Source organism: Protopterus annectens, chromosome 8.part0 (genome assembly GCF_019279795.1).
Source record: "Protopterus annectens isolate FY-2018-M chromosome 8.part0, PAN1.0, whole genome shotgun sequence".
Classification (NCBI taxonomy): domain Eukaryota; kingdom Metazoa; phylum Chordata; order Ceratodontiformes; family Protopteridae; genus Protopterus; species Protopterus annectens.
Genome location: NC_056741.1, coordinates 1,888,363,136 through 1,888,386,119, shown reverse-complemented (window position 1 = coordinate 1,888,386,119; position 22,984 = coordinate 1,888,363,136). Strand labels below are relative to the sequence as shown.

General features: G+C 46.7%; 1 protein-coding gene across 1 annotated transcript in view; it reads left to right on the top strand.

Annotated features, from left to right (window-relative positions):
• PLEKHG4 (pleckstrin homology and RhoGEF domain containing G4) overlaps positions 1-22,984 on the top strand; it is a 3,374,045-nt gene that overhangs the window by 2,897,952 nt on the left and 453,109 nt on the right. The window contains exon 18 of the mRNA XM_044079537.1: positions 7,617-7,787. Within this exon, the coding sequence (XP_043935472.1) occupies positions 7,617-7,787 (171 nt within the window). The remainder of the gene's footprint in view (positions 1-7,616; positions 7,788-22,984) is intronic.

Sequence of the window (22,984 nt, the reverse complement as noted above, 5' to 3'; positions counted from 1 at the left end):
TGTCTCGGTTTCGGCCGAAACCGAGTCCACGGAGATTCCTTCTTCCGAAACCATACATCCAACCACCGAGGCCCGGGAGGCCCCGGCTGAGCCGGCTACAGAACTTCCTACCGAAACCAGTGTTCAGGACATGTCCGACACCATACCTTTGGACATTTCTACCCCTAAACGTGGGGCAGCTAGGCCCCCTGCTTCCATGTCCATTAAGGCCTTTTCAAGGGCTAAAGCTGCCAAACTATCTAAAGCTTTGCCTACCAAAACTACCTCCCAGAGGCCTTCCTCTAGTTCACAGATCCTCAGCCTTGCTGAGGACCTTATCTCCTTAATTAGGGGTTCACATCCTCGCCCAGACAGGGCCTCTCACCCTCCTCCGGACAAAAGGCCCAGGACTGACCCCTCTGACCCACACTCTTCAGATGATTCCACGGATGGGTCTGAGTTGTCAGACCACCAGGAAGGGGCTTACTCGCCTTATGAGGATTCAGATGCTGAGGAATCTATCCCTTCGGCCTCCCCTCCTGAAGAATTTTCCTTTGGTGAGACTCTACACTCCATGAGAAAGCATTTTCAATGGCAAGGTCAGGATTTCTCTGATTCTAGGAAAAGATTAAGGACCTTTTTGCATTTGCCTCAACATAGGCCCTTAGCTATACCTCCTGTTCTGAATGTAATTGATGATGTGTACAATGATGTCAGTACAGCCCCTGATACTCTTCCTCCGGCCCCTGCCAAACCTGACAGATACTACAGGGTCCCGGATTCTCATTTCCATCTGTATAAAGCCCATTCTGCAGACCCAGAAACTATTTCTCAGGGCCCTAAAGGGGTTGCGGCCGCTACTGCCAAAATCCTCTACCCTCTGAAAGAGAGTCTAGAGCTTTAGAGAGATGGGGAAAGAAGGTGTATACTTCTGCAACTCTTTCTGTCAGGGCATTAAATTGTCAATTTCATATGATACAGTACCAAGAGTATTTGTTAGATGAACTGAATAAGAAACTTTCTTCTCCTGAACCCCTAGACCGTAAATCCCTTCAGGATTTGGTACACAATTCACAACAGGTTAGTAATCATTTCTTAAAATGTGGCTATGATGCACTGGAAGCTTCATTTAGATCAGCTATGACTGGGGCAGTTATTCGTAGGCATGCCTGGCTGAAGGAACAATCTTTGCCAGACCATGTTAAAGCTAAACTCCTAGATGCTCCAATGGAGAAACAAAATTTATTTGGCTCCTCTGCTCAGGAGATCTTAAAAAAGGTTGAAGAAAAGGCAAAATCTGTGCAAACAGTTAAAGATTTCCTGCAAGTACAACCACCGAGATTCAGCAGAAACTGGCCTACTAAGAATTGGTCCTTTCCAGACTCGGACAGAGCCCAGAGAGGCAGGAACAGGCACCCTAGAGGCAGAGGTCAATCGAAGGACTCCTACAGAGGCCGTCAGTGGCAGCCTGCCAACCAGAGGAGTAGTGCAACAACAACAACCACTGCACCAGCACAGGCTCAATGACTTAACTCTGATTCCGCCTACCAGGGATCAACTGGAAGCACCCTTGGGCGGAAGGCTGGCTTTATTCTCAAAAAACTGGCATTATATTACAAAGGATACATGGACACTGCAAATAATAGACAAAGGATACAGGTTCCACTTCCACACTTTGCCAAAAAGAAGTGGAATGCCAAACCTTCCACCAAATCAGAGGGCAGAGGCTTTAAGACAGATCAACAATTTACTTCAGATGAAAGCTATAGAAAAGGTACCATGTTCAGAACAAGGCCAATGATTTTACTCCAGACTATTCCTTGTACCAAGAAAAGAAAATCAATAGGGACCTATTCTCGACCTGTCCGCACTGAACACTTATCTCATTGTGCCAAAATTCAAGATGCTGACCCTACAGCAACTTCTTTTCATGTTGGGCAAGGAGTCTTGGCTGGTGACTGTAGATCTCAAGGAAGCATACTTGCACGTCCCTATTCGACCAAGTTGCAGAAGACACCTCAGATTTCTTGCAGGATCAGCACCCCAGAAGATTTTTCCTTTGTGGAAACCCTGCATACCTTAATGGAGCATTTCCAATGGGAGAGTCAAGACTACCCTCAGTCTAAAAAGAGACTCAGGGCATTACTAGATCTTCCACAGCACAGACCCTTGGCCACCCCCCCCCAGTCCTGGATGTTGTGGAGGATGTTTTCCTGGAATACAGCTTGACTCCTGACATCCTCCCTCCTGCACCCAGAAAACCAGACAGGTACTATAGAGTCCCTGGGAAACACAAATTTCTTTTTAAAAATACTACTGCTGACCCTGAGGTAATTTCTCAAGGGCCTAAAGGAATTAATGCAACCTCTGCTAAGAATCCCAACCCCTCAGATAGGGATTCCAGAGCACTGGACAGATGGGGTAAAAAAATATACACCTCAGCTCCTCTTGCTATCAGACACTAATTTGTCAGTTCCATATGCTGAAATTTCAGCAACATACCCTGGAACTCCTTATACAAAAATTGTCTTCCTTTCCTACTTGGGCAGAATCAAAAGAATTGCAAGAGTTAATGCATTCTGCGTCAAGGAACTAAACACACCTTGCACTGTGGTTTTGACACCCTAGAAGCTTCTTGCAGGGCAGCAGTCACTGGATCTGTCATTAGAAGGCATGCATGGCTTAAGGAACAGCCCTTGCCAGACCATGTCAAATCTAAATTGTTAGATGCCCCCTTGCACAAAGATAACTTACTTGGCATTAAGGCAGAAGAGGTCTTAAAAAAGATGGAAGAAAAAGCAAAATCTATGCAAGCAGTTAAGGATTTCTTGCAGGTCCAGCCCCATAGGTTCAGCAGGCATTGTCCCTCCAAACATTGGTCCTTTCCTGCTTCTAGTAAGCCAATCCAGCCTAGGCCCCAGGGAACCAGACACTCCAGACAGCAGCCAGAGGGAATGCAGAGATCTAAGCAGTGGACTACCTCCACTTCAAAACTAGGGAGTTCTAAGCCACCCCCTTATGGTAAGAACTCACAATGACTCACCTCCCCCACCCCCTACCTCTGCCCACCTTCTCTTACCCCTAGGAGGAAAACTCTCCTTTCACTCAAGCACCTGGGGCACCATTACCAGTGACCACTGGGTTCTGAACATAGCGTCTCAGGGATACAAATTTTCCTTCCACACCCTTCCAACCCCAAAAGGGTTCCCAGATCTACCACCAAACCAGTGGGCAGAGGCTCAAAAGCAAATCCTTTCCCTGCTCTTTATGAGGGCAGTAGAGCACGTTCCTGCAGAACAGATAGGCCAAGGTTTGTACTCCAGAATTTTTCTGGTGCCCAGAAAAGAGGGCAACCTGGTGCACCATCCTCGATTTATCCAAGCTAAACACCTTCCTGGTGATCCCAAAATTCAAAATGTTCACCCTCCAGCAGCTGTTACCCATGCTCCCCAAGGACACTTGGCTAGCCACCCTAGATCTAAAAGAGGCCTACCTCCACATTCCTATCAGGGAATCATGCAGGAAATATCTCAGTTTCAGGGCAGGATCTTAACACTTTCAGTTCTCTGCCCTTCCCTTTGGCATATCTACTGCTCCCAGAGTTTTCACAAAATGTCAGGCTCCGGCCATTGCCTTTTGCAGACAAAGAAATATTCAGAATTACCCATACTTAGATGACTGCCTTATTCAGGCAGACAGCCAGGAAAAGCTACTCAAACACCTGTCCTTTGTAAAAACAAAACTATCCTCCCTAGGGTACACAGTCAACTAAAAGTAATCCAAACAGGTGCCCACCCAATGGATTATCTTCCTGGGAGCAAGCCTGGACACAGCATCCCAGATGGCATACCTTACACCAGAGAAACAAAATTTTCTGACAGCGTATTTCTCTCAACTAGCCACCAGGCCCCAGCTATCTGCAAGGAAGATCCTGCAAGCTCTGGGGTTCATGGCATTTTGCATACTACTCATTCCATATAACAGACTGCATATGAGGAAACTTGAATGGTACCTAAATAGCCTTTAGTGTCAACACTGTCAAGACCTGGAAACTCTTCTACCTATAATTCCTGGCCTCAGAAAATATTTTCTTTGGTGGGCAACAGCGTGCTCCCACAACAAGAGACTGCCTTTCTCACCATCCCCTGCCACCCAGACCCTCACCACAGACATCAGACTATGCTTGGGGTACACACCTGGATGGCAGGTACATACAGGGCCAGTGGAGCCCACAGCAAATCCCTCTGCACATCATTCAAAAAGAGATGATGGCTGTGCAGCACGCCTTGATAGCCCTCAAGCCCCTTCTCTCTTTAGGGGCTCTCCTGATCAAAACAGACAACAACACTGTGATGTGGTATATCAACAAGCAGGGAGAGACTCACTTCTACCCTTTATGCAGGCTGGCCATGACCCTTTGGCACACAGCCTCTGCCATACAACTACACATGTTAACACAATTCCTACTAGGCGCTCTCAACTCTCTAGCAGACCAATTAAGCAGAAATCATCTGGACCCACACGAGTGGCAGCTCAACAGAAGAACCTTCACCCTAGTAACTCAGAAATGGGGCACACCGAAGGTCGACCTCTTTGCCTCCCACACCAACCATCAGCTCAGCAAATTCTGCACCAGGGAGTATCACTGCATGGCTTGGAAAGTGGATGCCCTGTCCTTACCCTGGGTCAATCTATCGGTCTATGCCTTTCCTCCACTGTGTTTCATCCCCAGGGTACTGCTCAAAATAAAGGAGGAAAAACAAAGGACCATTCTTATAGCTCCAGACTGGCCCCGGCAGCACTGGTACCCCTTTCTGTACAGCCTGTCCCCACTGCCCCCATGGCATCTGCCTCAGATTCCAAACCTCCTGACCCAGAGGGAAGGGGAATTCATGCATCCCCAATTGCAGACACTCATTTTGGCAGCTTGGCTTATTCCCTAACCCCCAACCAATCTGACAACCTCAGTAAACAGGTTCTAAATGTTATCCATGAGGCCAGATGTCCTAGCACCAGAAAGTCTGACAAATGGAAACGGTTCTGCACCTGCATCCAGGCTAAGGGAGCCAATATGGCACAGCCCTCCCTCCCTCTCATCCTGGATTACTTAGCGGACCTACTACACAATGACCTCTCTTTCTTCTCTATAAAAATTCATGCCTCTGCTATTTCTGCTCACTTTCCCACTGAGCAGCCCCTTTTCTCACACCCTTTGATCAAACAGTTCCTAAGAGGGGCTAGCAACTTGAGGCCACTCAGAAGGGCACCAACACTAGCTTGGGACCTTAACTTTTATTGGAAAAACTCACCTTGCCCCCTTTCGAACCAGCTTCTTCTGCAGAGCTAACATTTCTTTCCTGGAAGACAGCATTCCTTCTGGCCATCACTTCAGCCAGAAGAGTCTCTGAGCTGCAAGCACTCATGGCTGTGGAACTCTTCATCATCTTCCATGCTGACGGGGTATCCCTCAGAACTAACCCATCCTTCATACCCAAGGTGGTGTCCATTGTGGCTCTCAACCAATCCATTCATTTGCCCACCTTTTTTTCCTAATCCACAGAACAAGGAGGAAAGGATTCTGCATTATCTGGATGTGCACAGACAGCTCAGATTATATCTGGACAGGGCTAAATCCTTCAGAAAGTCTGATCAATTGCTGGTTAGCTTTGCTACAGGGGCAGAAGGCAAAGTCATCTCCAAACAAACCATATCCAAATGGATAGCAAACTGCATCCATTTCTGCTACAAACAACATGGAAAGCCTCCCCCCAAGGAGTTCAGGGCACACTCCAACAGAGCAGCCTCCACCTCCGCAGCTTTCCTCAGAGGAGCCCCCACCAGGGGCATCCTGGAGGCTGCCACCTGGTCATCTGTTCACACTTTAAGAAAGCATTACCACCTGCCTCTCTTCTCCAAATTCAGGGCAGGGTTTGCCTCTGCAGTCTTGCAAAGCATCCTAACCAGCCCCTAGTTTCCTTGACTGGCTCCACCCATTTCCTCAGCTTTGTGAATCAACCCAAATGTGATGACTGCAACAGTGAAACACGAAGAACATAATACAATTGTGTACACTTACCATAAATGTAGATGTTCAAGTGTATTCACTGTTGCAGTCCTGGTTTCCTTCCCTCCATCCCCCTTTCTTCTCTTTCCTGACAAGGGACATATTGGTATTTATTTTCCACTATTGGGGTTCTTCCACCAGAACCTAGCTCCTTCTTGGGGGCTCCTGACAGGTTAGGGCAAGAAAAACTGATGTAATTGCGTCGGCTGCCCTACTTTATACTACTGACGACCTGATGTCAGTCCTGAAGCGACAGCAACCGATGCAGAAATACTAAGTCTCTGGTATTCGGGCCGGCCGAGGGCTACCCTGGCAGGGATAACCCAAATGTGATGACTGCAACAGTGAATACAATCGAACATCTACATTTATGGTAAGTGTACACAACTGTACTTTCCTTTCTCTCAAGCCACAAAAGCACTGCCTACTTTGAAGATGATAGCAGGTCCACACTGAGCAGTCCACAGAAAAAAAAACATCTCTCTAGAAAAGCCAAAGCTAAAGTTTATCTGCACTGTTATGCTTAGCCTGTGCCTCCTCAGAAATGCAGACCCATCCACCATGGCCACAGTGATTGATCATAGCCTGGAATCATTGTGGTAATCTTTCAAACCTCTGACCCTACCTTTGCTTTGCCTGAAGTACATTCTAGCAGACTGCTGAGTGCATATGTTTTCATGTGGAGTGCAGAGTGCAGTGATACGGTCTTCTGGCCTCCACAGCAAACAGCATTTCTTGAGCAGTTCCATACCCTTCCCTTGAAATGAAAAAGCTGGCCATTGGTTGCTGTATCCCATTTCCCCCTGCCGAATGTTTGACCCTCAGGTTGTTTGCTGGATCCTAATTATAGATGGAGAAGTCAAAAGCAAAACCCCTCGCTATTTAGTATGGTTGAAAGTTAATGACAGATGTAACTTCCTTGAGTTTTTGTTTAGGTTTAGTTTTACTTTAGTGTTCGAGATGTAAATGCTTATTTTTTGTTACTCAAGCTTCACTTCTTGAGGTTGTATTTGCTCACTGCATGCTTTAGAAGTGTGTGTACTTCTAATGTGTACTTTATATTCAGCCGAAGATCATAGTCTCATAAAGAGATAATTTTTTTTATTAAATGTTTTTGAATACTCACTGTGAGTTGGGGTGATCTCTGAAGTAAAATATCTATGTAAGGAGTTGGGGGCGGGGCTTGCTGCCCTGTAAAAATGCATTTGGTATTGTTTTGGTTGAAATACACTTTGAGTACACGTGCTTCAGTTATTTGTGTGCTGGAATTAGTGGGTTCTGTTCCATTATGAAACAGGAAGTATGCTTAGAGTTTTTGTTTCGATCAAGAGTAGCAGGCCCATTAAGGATTACTTTACATAGACTACAGTGCAGTATATTATAAGATGTCAGCAGTAAAGTGCTCCCTGTTTCAAGCCACAGAAAACAGTGCATTTTTGGAAGTTATTCTAGATAATGAATTATTAACCATTTTGTTAGATAAGCATGACGTACGGTTTTGCACTGCTTGTATTCTTAACATGACTTTCTAGATGAGCTGTTAAAATGTAACATGGCGTTTTAATTTTATCAGGTAAACTTGAAGGAACAAGGGCAGCTGATTCGACAGGATGAGTTCATAGTATATCTAGGACGCAGAAAATACCACCGCCACATCTTTTTATTTGAGGATCTAATTTTGTTCAGTAAACTTAAGAAGATTGATGGAGGACGTGATATCTATACGTATAAGCAGTCATTTAAAGTAAGGACAGTCATGTTCAGAAATAACGTTTTTAACTGTTCAGGTATTTTCTGGTTGTAAAGTATGACATACCGTATACTGTTTGCTGCATTATGCCATGTCTGTGAAAGCTGTTAAATTTTTTACTATACTCCCACAAAAATTACACTTTAGACATAATTTTAATATAAACCGGTCTTATAGGTAGGGTCACTGTAAGAAAAAAAAATCATAGCATTTGAATTTACTCACCATCTGAGTTCAGATAATTTCCTCTGTTGCTGTTTTCTTTCCTGCAAAAGCTTATGCTGATTCTTGGTAGTACCTGTATGGATAGGGTTTCCATATGTAAAGTTTTTGCATGCACCTTTTTAATATTTTCTTATCTAGGGAATTGCCACTCATCTGTGTTATGGAGCAAAATTTTGGTTGTGTAAGTTTAATAAAGCAACTAAAGTAACGATATGTAATGTTTTATCTTTATTTATTTATTGATTGACATTTGTTAACCAGGTTGGTCCATCTGGGCTTGTGGCCCATTTTCAGTGGAGACCCGAGGAGAAAAGCTCCAGTACACAGTCAGTAAAGTAGTTACAATAATTGACAATATTTAAGATAGAAAGAATTACAGAACAAAGCATATTAAACAGCAATTTAAAGAAACAAAGCAGAGTACATGCACAAAGGTAATATACATAAAGTTTATACAGAGAGATAACAAAAATGAATAATATATTTACATAAGAAGTGAGCCATCAGCATAGATGATTGAGTTCAGGAAGTATCTACTTAGAACAGAAATGGTTGAGAGGGAAGGAATTATTTAAAAGTGTGTAAGGGGTACAGAGAGTCTAGGCTGGGTCTTGACAAGGGCAGTCTTTGGACTGTAGTAGAAGAAGTTTGAGTTCATTTTTAAAGTGAGGTGGATGGGTGATGGTACGTATGTCTAAGGGAAGTTTATTCCAAGCATAGGCAACAGAGTATTTGTATAGAAGTTTGCCTACTGTTTTCTTGGTTTGGTAGGTGTCTAGAAATTGCTGGTTGGAGGTCTGGAGGGTCCAAGTTGGGGAATAGGTAGAGACAAATGAAGAGAGAGATGGACATAATAGAGGTTTGTACAGAATGAAGTGTAACATTTAAAACTGAGATAACAATAGTTGTTGGGGAAGTTCAAGGCATTGGAGAGAGTTTAGGACAAGGCAATGATGAGCATTGTATAGAGAGTTTGTGATAAATCTAGCTATTTTATGGTAAGCTTGTTGGAGTTTTTCCAAGGTTGTGGCCTGGATATTAGTAAGAACTGGAGAAGCATATAGTAGGAAGGGGAGGAGGAATGTCTGAGCAAGGGAGAGTCTGGCATTAGGGGTTAGAAATTGTTTGTTGCGATACAGTAAACCAAGTTTTTGGTGTTTCTTTTGTACATTGGAGTATGTGCAGGTTAAATTTGAGATCTGAAGTAGTTAACTTCATTTGATCAGCAACCTGTGAGTATCGGATCTGACCTGGATCCGAGCCGGCAGCTTTCCAAGCTAAAGATCCGAGCTCCAAGCTCCTCCCCCTTACCCTGCTACCTCCTTCCAGCCCTCAGAACTCGTTTGCCGTGGTTTAGCAAGCACGAGTTACGAGCTCTTGGCGGTTCGGTAGGAAGTATTTGTCAAATTCTTGACTTTTTGGTAAAATTAGAGAGGTGTGTGTTTGTGTTTAGTTTAAACCCATTAGCTTAGCTTAAGTTTAGTATATTCACCCTTCCCCTTATTCTTGTGTGTCTGTGTGTGTGGTTGTGGTTTTTGGTACGGCCGAAGGCCCTAAAGCCATTTTTTTCTAAATGCTCTGAGTGTGGCCATAAGCTCTCCCCAGCTGATGGCTACACTCAGTGTGTTCTTTGCCTGGGGGTAGAGCATTTGTCATCGGGCTGCCAGATCTGCGCAGCCTTTAACCCCCGGGCTGTGAGGGATAGGAGGAACAAGCTGATCCTGGTGGGTCTTTTGCCCGCGGACTCTGCTTCTTCCTCCTCTCCCTCAGCGGCTCCAGCTGCAGCTGCGGCTGTTCAGCCAGCTGTACTATCTCCCCTGGCTGGGACGCAACCTCCCACCTTGTCCCAGGGAGAGAAGGAGGCAAAGAGAAAAGAGAGGGGAGAGAGAGGGAGAAAGAGAGAGAGAGATAGGGATAGAGAGACGCTTAGGAGCCACAAGCAGCGGGCCGACTCTGCTCCCTCTGTCCCGCTGGCTAAACAGTTGTCTTCTCCCCTGAAGATTTCCGGGGCTTCCCCCTCTCGGCTCCGTTTCCCACATTTCTCTCCAGAGCCGGAGGAGGAGCCCGACCATTTTCGAGGTCGTCGCGGCGTCCTTCCCGGCCAGCTTCGGCAGCCTCTTCTAGGTCAACACGAAGCCTTTCAGACGCTGACATGGACCGGATGATGCGTCGCTTCCTACAGGCCCAGATGCAGATGGGCATGCTCCTGCCCCCCCCCCCTCCGGGGGGGAGCTCGGCCCCATTTTGTGCCCCCATAGCTCCTTCTCCGATCCATTATCGGGTTTCGGAGCCGTCGGATCCGAGCAGTCTCAGAGCCAGGGAGTCGGCGCCGATAGTAGTTGCTTCTTCGACGCCGGCCATGCCCTCGTGTTTGTTGGATATCTTTTCGGATCCGAGCTCTCGGGGCTGAGAGCCATGCATCGGATCTGAGGGGGTAAGTGTGTCTTCGGCTCCGTTGAGGTCAGAGCACACTTCCCTTTCGGGTCCGATCGCTTTGGTTACGACGCCGATCCCCGCGTCGGATCCGTGGGTGTTGCTCATGGAACCGAGAGAGAGCGGCTTACCTTCGGCGTTCGACGTGGTGGAGAGGGTCCTCTCGAGAGGTTCGAGACCCCCTGCTCGTGCTATGGATCCAGCCAATGCTCCCTCGCAGACGGGCTTGTCTTCCATCATCCGACCCCAGGGACAGCCTGCGTCGATGCCCCACTCAGTTCCACTGGAGGAACATGACCCTGTTGGTGAGCCCTCCTCGGACAGTCCCACCGAGGAGGTCCCTCACAAACGCAAGTATAAGAGAAGGCACTTGGACTCCCCCGAGTCCCTCATGGATGACGCCGATTTAGAGGAAGAGGAAGGTTCCCCCAGGTCAACCCCCGAGGATGTCTCCTTTGGAGACATTATGGAAATGCTACGCCTAAAAGGGGGGTAGTCAACCCAAAATCCTTCCTCAGATGAGTCGGTGTTTCTGGATGCGTTTGACGCAGGGCCGTCTACCTCTTGGGTGTCCCCTCTGGCCGACACCCTGGTAGACCTCATTACTACCAGGGCATGGAAGGAGCCAGACACTGTAGAGCCAATCCCCAGGAGACCAGATAAGATCCTTAGCCCCCCTGTGGATAGGACAGCATGGAGTAAAGGCTCCCCAGTAGATGCCATGGTGGTGGCGGCTGCCACCAAGAAGGAACTGGCACAGGATAGTTCCTCAGTCCTTCCGCCTGATAAGGAGTCTCGGACGATGGATCATATCGGAAAGCGGATGTTTGCTTCAGCTACCTTTTCCATAAGGGCGCTGAATTACTTGGCCCATGTGATTAGGCTTCAGCGGGATCTGGTGAAGGAATACGCTGAGTCTCTCCCTGAGTCCATGTCGGCTGAGGAAAAATGGACCTTCTCGACTCGCATGACCACTCTAAAATCGGTATCGAACACGTCTATGCGGCTACTCTCCCATGCCATGGAGGGGGCCGCTTGAGCCAGCGGATCAGGCATCGCCTTACGGCGTCACGCCTGGCTCCGACTTTGCGATTTTGCAGAACCCTTCAAGGCATCCTTCGCAAACGCTCCCTTTAAACGGTTCTACCCTGTTTGGCAAGACCGTCTACGATACATTGGTCCAGAGCGAGAAAGACGGGAAGATGCTGTCTGCCGTCAGAATCCGCTTCTCGACTCCTCAAAGGTCATTTTCCAGGAACCAGCGAGGACAAAAGAAGATGTGGTTCCGGAAGTCTCAGCAGTCCCGTTACGCTCTGAACCCTTCGTCCTTCAGAGGCAGAGGGGGACAAGGTGGACGCCAGCCCAGAGGCAGAGGGGGGACGAAGAATTTTGGGTTGTGGGAACCCTTTTCTGATTGACCCACACAGCAGCCCTGAGGGGTTGCCCGACTGCTCCTCTCTGGAGGCAGTCGGGGGGTGGTTTTCGAAGCACCTGGCACAATAGGAGTCCATCACATCAGATCGCTGGGTGCTTCAAATAATATCCAGGGGCTACTCTATCCCCTTCATAAATCTTCCTCCTCAATCGAGGCACCTCCCCGATGTTCCACCCAGTCAGAGGGAGGCTGCAGCTTTAGAAATAAAGAAGCTGCTAGAAAAAAGAGCCATCCAGCACGTCCCTCCAGACCAGTCCGGGTTAGGCAACTACTCCAGGTTCTTTTTGGTGCCAAAAAAGATGGGGGACTTAAGACCAATTCTCGACCTTTCTACAGTGAACCTCTTCATTGCCAAGGAGAAATTCCGGATGGTCACTTTTCAATCCATTCTCCTCCTGTTGCAGGAGAACGACTGGATGTGCTCCATAGACCTCAAGGATGCGTACAACCACATTCTCATGGACAGGCAATCCAGGAGGTTTCTCCGCTTTCGGTTGGGGGACAGTCATTACCAGTTCAGGGTCCTACCATTCAGCCTTACCACAGCCCCCAGGGTGTTCACCAAGGTCATGGCAGTTGTAGCGGCCCACCTGAGACTTCAGGAAATACAGGTTTTTCCTTATCTGGACGACTGGCTCCTTGCCGCCCCCACCAGGCATCTACTCTGCTCAGCCAGGGATTGCTTCCTGCTTCCTGCTTTTAGCCTCCAGTTTGGGGATCACTATAAATCACAAGAAATCGTCCCTTCAACCAGTCCAAGTCCTGGACTTCATAGGGGCCAGAATAGACATGCTTCAGACAAAGGCCTTCTTGACGTCGGACAGACTTTGCAGCTTAACCCTTTACATTCTAGCACTCCTTCAATCTCCAACCCTATCAGTAGAGTTAGTCCTGAGAGCCTTAGGGTCCATGGCAGCAGCAATCAACCTTTCGCCTTTAGCTCGCTTGCACGTGAGGGTTCTCCAGTGGACCTTGCAGGTCCAATGGTCCATCCTTCAACACCCGTTGGACTCTCCCGTCCCCCTCAGCAGAGTTTGCAGAAATTCCCTCATATGGTGGCTCCAATCTCGAGAGCTTCAGGAAGGACGGCCGTTCATAATGCCACAACCCCAAGCCACGGTAACCACGGACGCTTCTCACCTTGGGTGGGGGGGGGGCATTGCATGGGCAGAACTGTCCAAGGTACGTGGACTCAGACAGAGACCGTTCTGCATATCAGTGTTCTGGAGATGAGAGCGGTGCTTCTAGCGTTGCAAGCTCTTCATACCTTTCTCCCTCCAGGGACTATTGCAATTCAGACAGACAACATGTCAGTTGTCTGGTACATCAACAAACAGGGGGACCAGGTCTTACCCTCTTTGCCGGGAGGCCATGAGAGTTTGGGACTGGGCGATATCCACCAATCGTTTTCTGTTAGCAACTCACATTCCGGGTCGGTCCAACATCCTAGCGGACAAGCTGAATCGAACTATCCTCTCGCCGTACGAGTGGTCTCTGAACCCCTTAGTAGCGAAACAGATCTTCCGCAAGTGGGGTCAGCCTTGCTGCGATCTCTTTGCGTCACCTTCAAACGCGAAGTGCAGCGAGTATTTTGCTCTAATTCCCCCCCCCCCCCAGGGGGGAACCCCCAGAGACGCTCTAGTCCATGCTTGGCCATCTGGTCTTCTTTATGCTTATCCTCCTCTTCCGCTAATGACATTTTTACAGTAAGCTCGTCGGTTGGGGAACAAGATTATCCTCATAGCCCCATTCTGGCCACGTCAAACCTGGTTTCCATACCTGCGGTCTCATCTTGTAGCTCCTCTTTGCATCTTAGATCCCATCCCGGATCTGATTTCTCATCCTTCGGGATTGGAAACTCCGAATCTGGATGACCTCAAGCTCTCAGCGTAGTTGATCCAGTTCCATTAGTTGCCAGGACTCCCGGTATCTCGTCTGCAGTTAGATCCATCCTGGTAGCAGTGCATAAGCCTTCTACCAGGAAGGTTTACAACAGCAAATGGAAACGGTTTTCCATTTGGGCCTTGCATAGAAACTTGGATCTTTGCACTGCCCCCATTCAAGCAGTGCTTGATTTCCTATTGCATATTTTTCAGCAAGGAGCCAGCTCTTCTTCTGTAAAGGTTCAAATGGATGCCATTTCCCATTTTCACATTGGAGACGATCTTAGTCCTTTAGCTTCCACTAAGATCTGTAAGACCTTCTTAAAAGGCACCTTCCTTTTGAGACCTCCTACTAGGAACGCTGTTCTCCCATGGGATCTAACCTTGGTCCTTCAGGCTCTAACTGGACCACCCTTTGAGCGCTGCTTCTGTTGATTTAAAATTCTTATCTTGGAAAACTGCTTTCCTAATAGCTATTACCTCAGCTAGAAGGCTGTCAGAGCTACAGGCCCTTTGTACTAAACCCCCATATCTTGTTTTCCATAAGGACAGAGTCTCTCTCAGGACTAACCCTTCCTTCTTACCTAAAGTGGCTTCTGAGGCGAACATTAAACAGTCCATTAATCTACCTGTTTTCTTCCCTAACTACCAGAATAAAGGGGAATACAAACTTCATTTGTTAGATGTTCATAGACAATTGCGTTTTTACCTGCACAGAACAGCTGCCTTTCGCAAGTCAGAGCAGCTATTTGTTTCATTTGCAAAGCCCTTCTTGGGTAAGCCAGTATCGAAGGTGACTTTACCTAGATGGATTTCTCAATGCATTTTACTCACATACAAGATATCTGGTCGGCCAGAGCCCTTAGGGTTTCACGCTTATTCTACCCATTCTATGGCTACTTCTGCTGCGTTCTGGTCAAGAGTGCCCTTGGATGACATTTGTGGCTACTTGGGCTTCCTCTCATACCTTTGTCTCATTATAAATTGGATTTAATATCCAGGGGAAGGTCAGCTTTTGGCTCTGCAGTGCTCCGGAATATCCTTCCTTAAGGACCTCCCAAGTGTTTGGTAGCTGGGGACTCTGTCCCACAGGTTGCTGATCAAATGAAGTTAACTACTTCAGATAAAGAAGTTATGTACTCACCATAACGTTCCATCTGAGTAGGTAACTTCATTTGTCAGCAACCGACTCCCCCCCCCCCCTCCTTCCCCCTAACCTGGTCCTTTGGTTATCTGAATCCTACAATGATTCAGCCTGTTGGTATTCGCTAGGTTAGGATGTTGTTTTAGGTTGTGTTTTGTCTTGGTGAAATTGTATAATGGGCAAACACGATCTGAGGGGCTGGAAGGAGGTAGCAGGGTATTATGGGTAAGGGGAGCAGCTTGGAGCTCAGATCTTTAGCTTGGAAAGCTGCTGACTCGGATCCAGGTCGGATCCGATACCCACAGGTTGCTGACAAATGAAGTTACCTACTCAGATGGAACGTTATGGTGAGTACATAACTTCTTTTTCATCATCGATGATGACTCCCAAGAGTTTTGTCTGGGTTTCAGGTTGGAATATTTATTGTTAGAGGATGTAATAGTGAAGGTGGATTTATGGTCTGAAAGAGAGCGGGGGAGGAAGAGCAGTAGTTTTGTCTTCTTAGGGTTAAGGATTAGTAGATTATCAGATAGCCACCGTTCAGTGGATAGAAATGTTTGTTGGGGTATGGTATGGAGTTCAGAGATATTGTTAGAAATGGAAATGAGGGTTGAGTCGTCGTATTGGATGAGAGAGGACTGTTTACAGAATGTATGGAGATCATTGGTGAAGATATTGAAAAGAAGGGGACCTAAGATGGAACCTTGTGGAACTCCGGTTGGAACAGGAATGAAAGAAGAGAAGGATGAGAGACATTTAACCAATTGCTGTCTGCAGGATTGGTAACTAGAGAACCAGGCACGGAAAGAGGAAGATAGGTTGATATTAGTGAGTTTGGAAAATAGTAGAGGGTGGGAGACTGTATTGAAGGCTTTGGAAAGGCCTAGGAAGAGGAAAGATATGAGTTTATTGTTGCCTAGGGCCTCAGCAACAGTATGTGTGAAGGATAGGAGGGCAGTAGTTGTTCTGTGGTTAGGACGAAAGCTGTGCTGAGTGGGAGTGAGAAGATTATGCTGGAGGAGGTAGTTAAGAAGCTGTGAATGAATGCATTTTTCAAGAATCTTAGAGAGGGAGGATAGAATGGCAATGGGTCGTTAGTTTGATGGATCTGTAGAATTGCCTCCTTTATGCAGAGGAATAGTGAAGAAGGATTTCCAAAGGGTAGGAACATAGATTCTTGAATAGATCTGTTGATTAGATCTGTTGATTAGAATAGATACAGTATAGACAATGAATTCAGCAGCAAGTTTGAGGAAGGTAGGAGGTAGATTGTCAGTGGAGGGAGAACAAGGTTTAAGCTTAAGAAGAAGAGATCTAATATAGGAAGTAGGGACAGGGTGGAAAGGGAAAAGATTTGTGTTTGGAGGACTGGAAGGAGTTGGCAGAGAGATTGTGCATTTGTGAAGAAGGGGAAGTTCTTTTGTTTTTATCCATGCTTTCCAAGCACTATATCTTCGATGCATAAGGGACCTAGCTTCCTTGGAAAGCCAGGGAACATAATTTGATTTTATCCTAATCTTTCTTGAGGGAGCAAGGGAGTTTAAGGTATTCAGGAAGATGCTATTGAACAAACTGACTGCGTCATTGAGAGGGATTTGTCTAAGGATGGACCATTCAGTACTGGCAAAAATAGAGCTAAATTGGGAGATGTTGAAGTCAGAGAGTTTACAGCAGTCTTTGTAAAGGTGGGATTTGGGAGGTTGGATGGAGTGTCTTAGCAGAGAGGTGGGGAGGTGATCACTAAGGAGTCAGGTTATGGTAGTGGTGGGGGGAGTTAGGATCCACTCAGTAGTGGAGCTGGATGATGGGTTTTTATGGAGGCAGGTGGGGGAGAATATCAGTTGATGGAGCCCATGTGTGTTGATAGTGAGTTGTGGAGAGTCAGTTGTAAGTTTGGACCAGTCTAAGTTCATATCTCCTAGGGTATATTAGGGGAAAAACAGGACAGGATATTCTCTAGGATGGACAAATTATTCCCAGGAGGGTATAGATGGAGGCAACAGCAAATTTCTTAAATGGATTAAGGTGGCAGTTTAGGATGATAAGTTCAGTTGGGTGGAAGTCAGGGATAGGTGAGGTGAAAGGTGAGTGGTTGAGACTATTGGAATAGAGGATGGCGACGCCCCCTCCTTTTTTTGGGAGTCTGTCTGAGCGGAAGATGTTATAGCCAGGAGGGAGTATTTTGTTGTTAGTGATATATCTCCATGGGAAAGGTTTCTTCCACTTTGATACATCACTGGATTTTGTTTCTAGAGCCGTTATGATCAACTTATAAGCCCAGTAGGTATAGCAGTAGGATTATGAGTGTATTTCGGTGCCCCCCCCCCCCCAGTGATACTAATGGAAGTCTGTCAGTATTACCTAATGCAGGGCTTTTAGCATTTACCTTGCCATTGACTGATCATAAAATATTTGCAAGGTGAATATTTTAAAGAAATACAGTAGGTCATCTTGTCAGCTCAATTGTTGGTCTGTGCCAGAAACCGAAAGAAAGGACCCTGGAAAGTTACTTGCAGGAAAATTAAACCTTTTACATTGTCTTCACTCTTTTGGTGTGTGGGAAATAGACTCCCCTTTAAAACCAGATTTATATCACAAAGATGTGTGATCAAAGTCTTCCTAGTCTTCGTTAAAGGATATCACATTTAGAGAACCATTGGTATGGGAGAATGGTTTGGTTTGGTTTTTGGTGAGCCTTCCTTCCACAAAAGGAAATTTAGGGGTCTACTTCTAAATTTCTAACTTTCACAAATTCAAATTTATTATGGTCAAGCCATAGAATCAAATTTGTGAAAGTTCGAACCATTTAAATGGAGATCACCATACAGCATGGAACAGTATGTTTACCATTTTCCTGTCTGTAGTTCGATCTCAGAGTTGATATATTTAATTAGCAGGGGGTGTGGGTTGCAGGAATGGGGGGCAACCAACATTTTTTTGTTTGTTTGTTTTTATCTTTTTTTAGTTTAAATTTCGAACTTTTACAAGTTCGATCTTATGGTCTCGGCCATAAAAAATTCAAACTTGTGAAAGTTCAAAATTTAGAGGTAGACCTGAAATTTAGAGGTTATGAGTCTGATGTAGATGGTGTGGTTCATACCTGCACTATTTATTTTATTTCAAGATGCTGTGTAAGTCAGCTACCAGTGCCTGAATACTCATGCCCCTCTCCCCTTTCTTAAAATGTGTAAGGCACCTACTGACAAATCATGCCTGTATAATAATTAAAATATTGATCCAGAAACAGTTTCCTTGTCTTTCACTGCGCAACAATGAAAGAAATGGATTCTTGCCTTTTGACATAGAATCAAGTTAATTGATATTATACTTTTATATGCTTTTTATCCCCTGTGATTGTCAGCTGTCAGCCATCGTCTCGTTGGGGAAAACACAGCTATACTAGGGCTTCATTCAGGAAGCCATCGGTGTTTTCTTCTAAGCCATAATCACTGCTCCCACACAGCAGTGGAAAGGATCAGCTACAATACAGGCCTGATTCTTTTTTTTTTTTTTTTTATTTTACCAACTTGTTGTCTAGGTAAGCCAACAAGACAGGTTATCCTATTTCAGAGGCAACATGGGAGCGCTGTCTGTTAACTGACTTACAGAGAGGGCAAATGAAGGTGGAAGGAGTCAAACATTGTACTCTGGTCACAGGAAACTGCTCAGAGCTTTAGTCTTCTGTGCTAACAGCACTGCAGTGCATACTTGAGTGCAGCAATACCATGAGCTACTTGACATCACAGATATGAATGCTTATGTTGATGCTTGGTATAAGACAGCCTTTGAAGTGTGTCAGTACATCAACAAGCTTAGCTACTTTCTTCCCCCAGGGTGGGCAAGCCAGTGTTATCTGCTCACTCACTCACCTGGTTACTAATTGATCTCATGTTAGCTGGGGTCCTCATTCCTCTGTGCACAGAAAACCAAAATTAATTGATAGATAATTTATAGATATGGCAAGAAAGTGTATCCATATTGATTGATATGGCAAGAAATGTATGTTTTAACCTAACCATAATACATTTTAACCATTTTACCACATTTGGTTGGTGTCAGAGTTCTGTACTTAATCAAATGGAAGGAATGCACTCAAAAGTTTACTAGAAGAGGACAGCAGGGATAACTTAGGCACACTAACCTCCATATCAGAAGAGGTTGGAGTACATGTTCTTAGTAAGCTGATGATAAAGTACATAGATTTTGTAGGGCTTCTGTCACAAGAGTTGTATTGAGAAAAAGGCATACATGGTTGAGAATTTAAACTTAATTCAGCAGATGTTAAGGTCCATTTCTTAAATGCCTTATTTTCCACAAATGTGCATCCCAGGTAGTATGTGTTCTCTTCACCTGCATGATCAGCCAGGCACTGGGCTCATTAATGTGGTTGCATGGAGTGACTCTTTGAGACATCTGGTCAGTTCTTACTACTTAGGGCCAAGACTACATGTCATATTGCAACCATCGCAGCCCCTTTGGACTACTCAGTGCTGGTTCAGTGTGAGTCATTGGGTGAGCTCACATCTGTCTAATTGGTTGTGGAATTTGGGTACCAGTCTTGCTCTTTTCTGTTTTTAAAGTTGCAGGTTTTAGTGTTCACCTCAAGCATTATTGGTAGTGTGCCTATGCCAGGACTGGTCTGCCATATACCCTGATCTGATGTTATCTTAGTCACCATTCCTCACGTGAGGGTCTTGGATCCGCTATCAGATCCGAGCCGGCATTCACAGACAACCAGCTTAGCTCAAGCTCCTCCCCTCCTGTGATGCCCTGCTGCCCTCTAACCACTCAGATCTCATTTGCCGCTTCAGTAAGACAGACGCAGGTTGCTCAGCTCCCCTTAGTAGTAAGTGTTTATTCTTGGGACTTGTGTTGTTTAGGTTAATTCCTTTATATTATACTGCTCGTGATAGTTATCTTTCCTTTTCTATCTCCTCCCGGCTTGGTTTTCCAATTTTACCTTTGGCACCGTTTTCACGGGCTTTCTGGGGTTATTGTGTACTGTTTCTGGTCAAGTTAAAGTAGTTTAGTCTAGAGTTTCTAGGTAGTTAGTGAGTATTTCAGATGGTTTGGTTTTGGGTATCTGAACTTTGGCTTGTTTCTGGACTCGAGTGGGGTTTTCCGTTTGGTTTTAGTGATGTCAGATAAACCCTTAGGGTTTAAGAGATGCTCCTTGTGTGGCCAGAAAATGCCTATTTCCGACTCACACGAGGAGTGTCTGTATTATCTCGGCGACGGACATCTTGAGGTGGAGTGCAGTATTTGTGCCGCCTTCAACCCTAGAGCGCTGGTCAACCACTGAAATAAGTTGCTAATCAAAGGCCTATTGAAGGGAGGCCACTTGGTCACTGGTTCCCAGGCCAAGGCGGGCTCCTCAGGAGCAAAGAAGAGGATTCCTTCGGTGGAGGAAGCCCCGTCTATACGTCCCAGGCTGTCGGATCCTAAGTCTTTGTATCCGGCTCTCCAGCCAGGGCAGTTTTGGATCCAAAATCCTCTGGTCCCAGAACGTCCAGAGAGTCTACTCCTGGATCAAAAGCTTTGGATCAAAGGCCTTTGGATCTGACACCTTCGGTTCCCTCCCCCAGATCCAAGAGTCTGGATTCGAGACCTTCAGATCCCGGGGTAGGAGCTTTGACCACGGATCCGAACCTCTTGGATCCAAGGGATTCGAGGGTTTTTACTTTGGATCCTTCGTTAATTTCCACTCCGAGTAGGTCAGATCTGAGAGTCGTGCCAGAGCCGATTTTAGTGGAGGATCTTCCCTTGGATCCGTTGATTTCGGTGCAGACCTTTTCTTCTCCTAGTAGGTCTCACTCCAGGGTGCACAAGAGAAGACCCTCAGGTTCCAGGCAAGGCTCTCTGACCAGGTCCTCCATATCATACCGATCTTCCAGGACTGCCTTTCCTATGGATATGGACAGGATGATGTGAGCCTTTCTGAAAGCTCAGATGGAGGTGGGGCTTCTGGCTTCCCTGGCCAAAAGGTCAGCAATCCAATCTCCCACTTCCCATTTAACCGCTCTTCATCTGACCATCGGCTTGGATTCTCAGGGACTATTGAGCGGGGTGGAGGCCAGGGGAGTGTCACGGCCCAGTTTGGTCCCTATCCTATCGGGATCAGCAGTTGGTGCTGCTCCTATCCCCCAGGACAGGCCATCCCTCCGGTCAGGACTGCTGACCCGGGATCCAAGTTTTTCGGACCGGTCTCTTCCCTTGGGAGCTTTGGCTTTTGACAGCTCTGGTCTGGTGCTATCCAGCAGAGCAAGGGAGTGGTCGGGGGGGGGGGGTCCTACCCTCTCTTCTGCTATGGTATTATCAGCAGGAGAGGGAGACAGGACTGCCTCCAGTCCTTCCGCTTTCCGGATGGTGAAAAGGCCCTTCTCTGCTATCAGAGCTGCCTCCCCCACACACGGTCATCCTACCCAGCCTCAGTATCTGAATGGACCTCTTCATCCTGCTTCTGGTCAGCCTGTCCGGTCTAGCTTTCAGGGGTGTGCCTCCCCCACAGGGGTCCCCTCCTCTTCTGAGTATTCCCCGCAGCCTCCGTCAGAGGAAGTTCCTAGGAAGAGGACATGGAAGAGGACATGGAAGAGGAGACATCTAGACTCCCCTATGGAGTCCTTAACCGAAGATATGGATGCTTATGAAGGGGACAGGTCCCCAAGATCTCCGCCAGAGGACATCTTTTTTGGAGACATACTCGAGATCCTTAAAGCCAGAGGTGGTTGGTCTGCCCAATCCCCGTCCTCTGAGGAAACAGTATTTCTGGAGGCTTTCGGTACGGGCTCATCTACCTCTTGGGTGTCCCCCCACTGCTGATCCTCTTATTAGTCTTGTGGGCAGCAGGGCTTGGAAGGAGCCAGATACCGTGGAGCCAATGCCTAAAAAAGCAGACAAATGTCTCAATTCCCCAGCAGATAAAACCTTCTGGTCCAAGGCGGTCCCGGTTGATGCTATTGTGGTGGCCGCTGCCACCAAAAAGGAATTGGCAGACTAGAGTTCTTCTGTTCACCCTCCCAATCGCGAATCGAGAGCACTGGACAGATTTGAAAAGCGGGTGTTCACTTCGGCTTCCTTTAGCCTGCGAGCCTTAAATTATCTTGCACATTTCACCTGTCTCCGAGGGATTTGATAAACGAACTGTCAACTTCCCTCTCTGGGTCCATGTCTGAGGAGGAATTTAAGGTGATTTCTCCCAAACTGTCCACTCATCATTCGGTTGTGAATTTGTCCATGAGGCTAATTTCCAATGCTGCGGAAGGGTCCTCACGGGCAGTGGGTTCAGGCATCGCCATTAGATGCCATGCTTGTCTGCGCCTAAGGGGGTTTGCAGAGGCCTTCAAGACATTGTTTATCAAGGCCCTCTTTGATGGTTCCACTCTCTTTGGTCCCAGCATGAAAAAGATGTTGACCTGCAGTGAACAGGAAGGGAAGATGTTGTCTGCTGTTGGGATCAGATTTCCTGCCCCTCAAAGGTCCTTTTCTAAGACCCAGAAACGGAATAAGGAAATGTGGTTTTGGAAAGCACAATCTTTCTTCCAGGTTGTTCAGGATGATTCCTCTTCCAGGGGACGGCGAAGAGGTTTCAATGGCAGATATCACCCTAGGGGCAGAGGAGGCCCACAGAATCAAGGTTCTAGAGAGCTCTTCTTTGAGAAACCTTTTCAGCATCCCTGAGACGTTGCCCGACTGTCCTTCCCTGGAAGTAGTCGAGGGTCTGTTATCTTTGCACCCTCTAGCCTGGGCAAGCGTTACAAATGATCAGTGGGTGCTAACATTTATATGCAGGGGCTATTGCATTACCTTTCCAGAACTTTCCCTGAAATCCAGTACTCTTTAGGACATGCCACCCAGTCAGAAAGAGTTAGCCCGGCAGGAGGATGTTCTTCGTGTTTCATTGTTGCAGTCATCACATTTGGGTTATCCCTGCCAGGGTAGCCATCAGTTGGCCCGAATGCCAGTGGCTTAGTATTTCTGCGTCAGTTGCCGTCGCTCCAGGACTGACGTCAGGTCGTCAGTAGTATAAAATAAGGCAGCCAACGTCATTACATCAGTCTTTCTTGCCATGGAG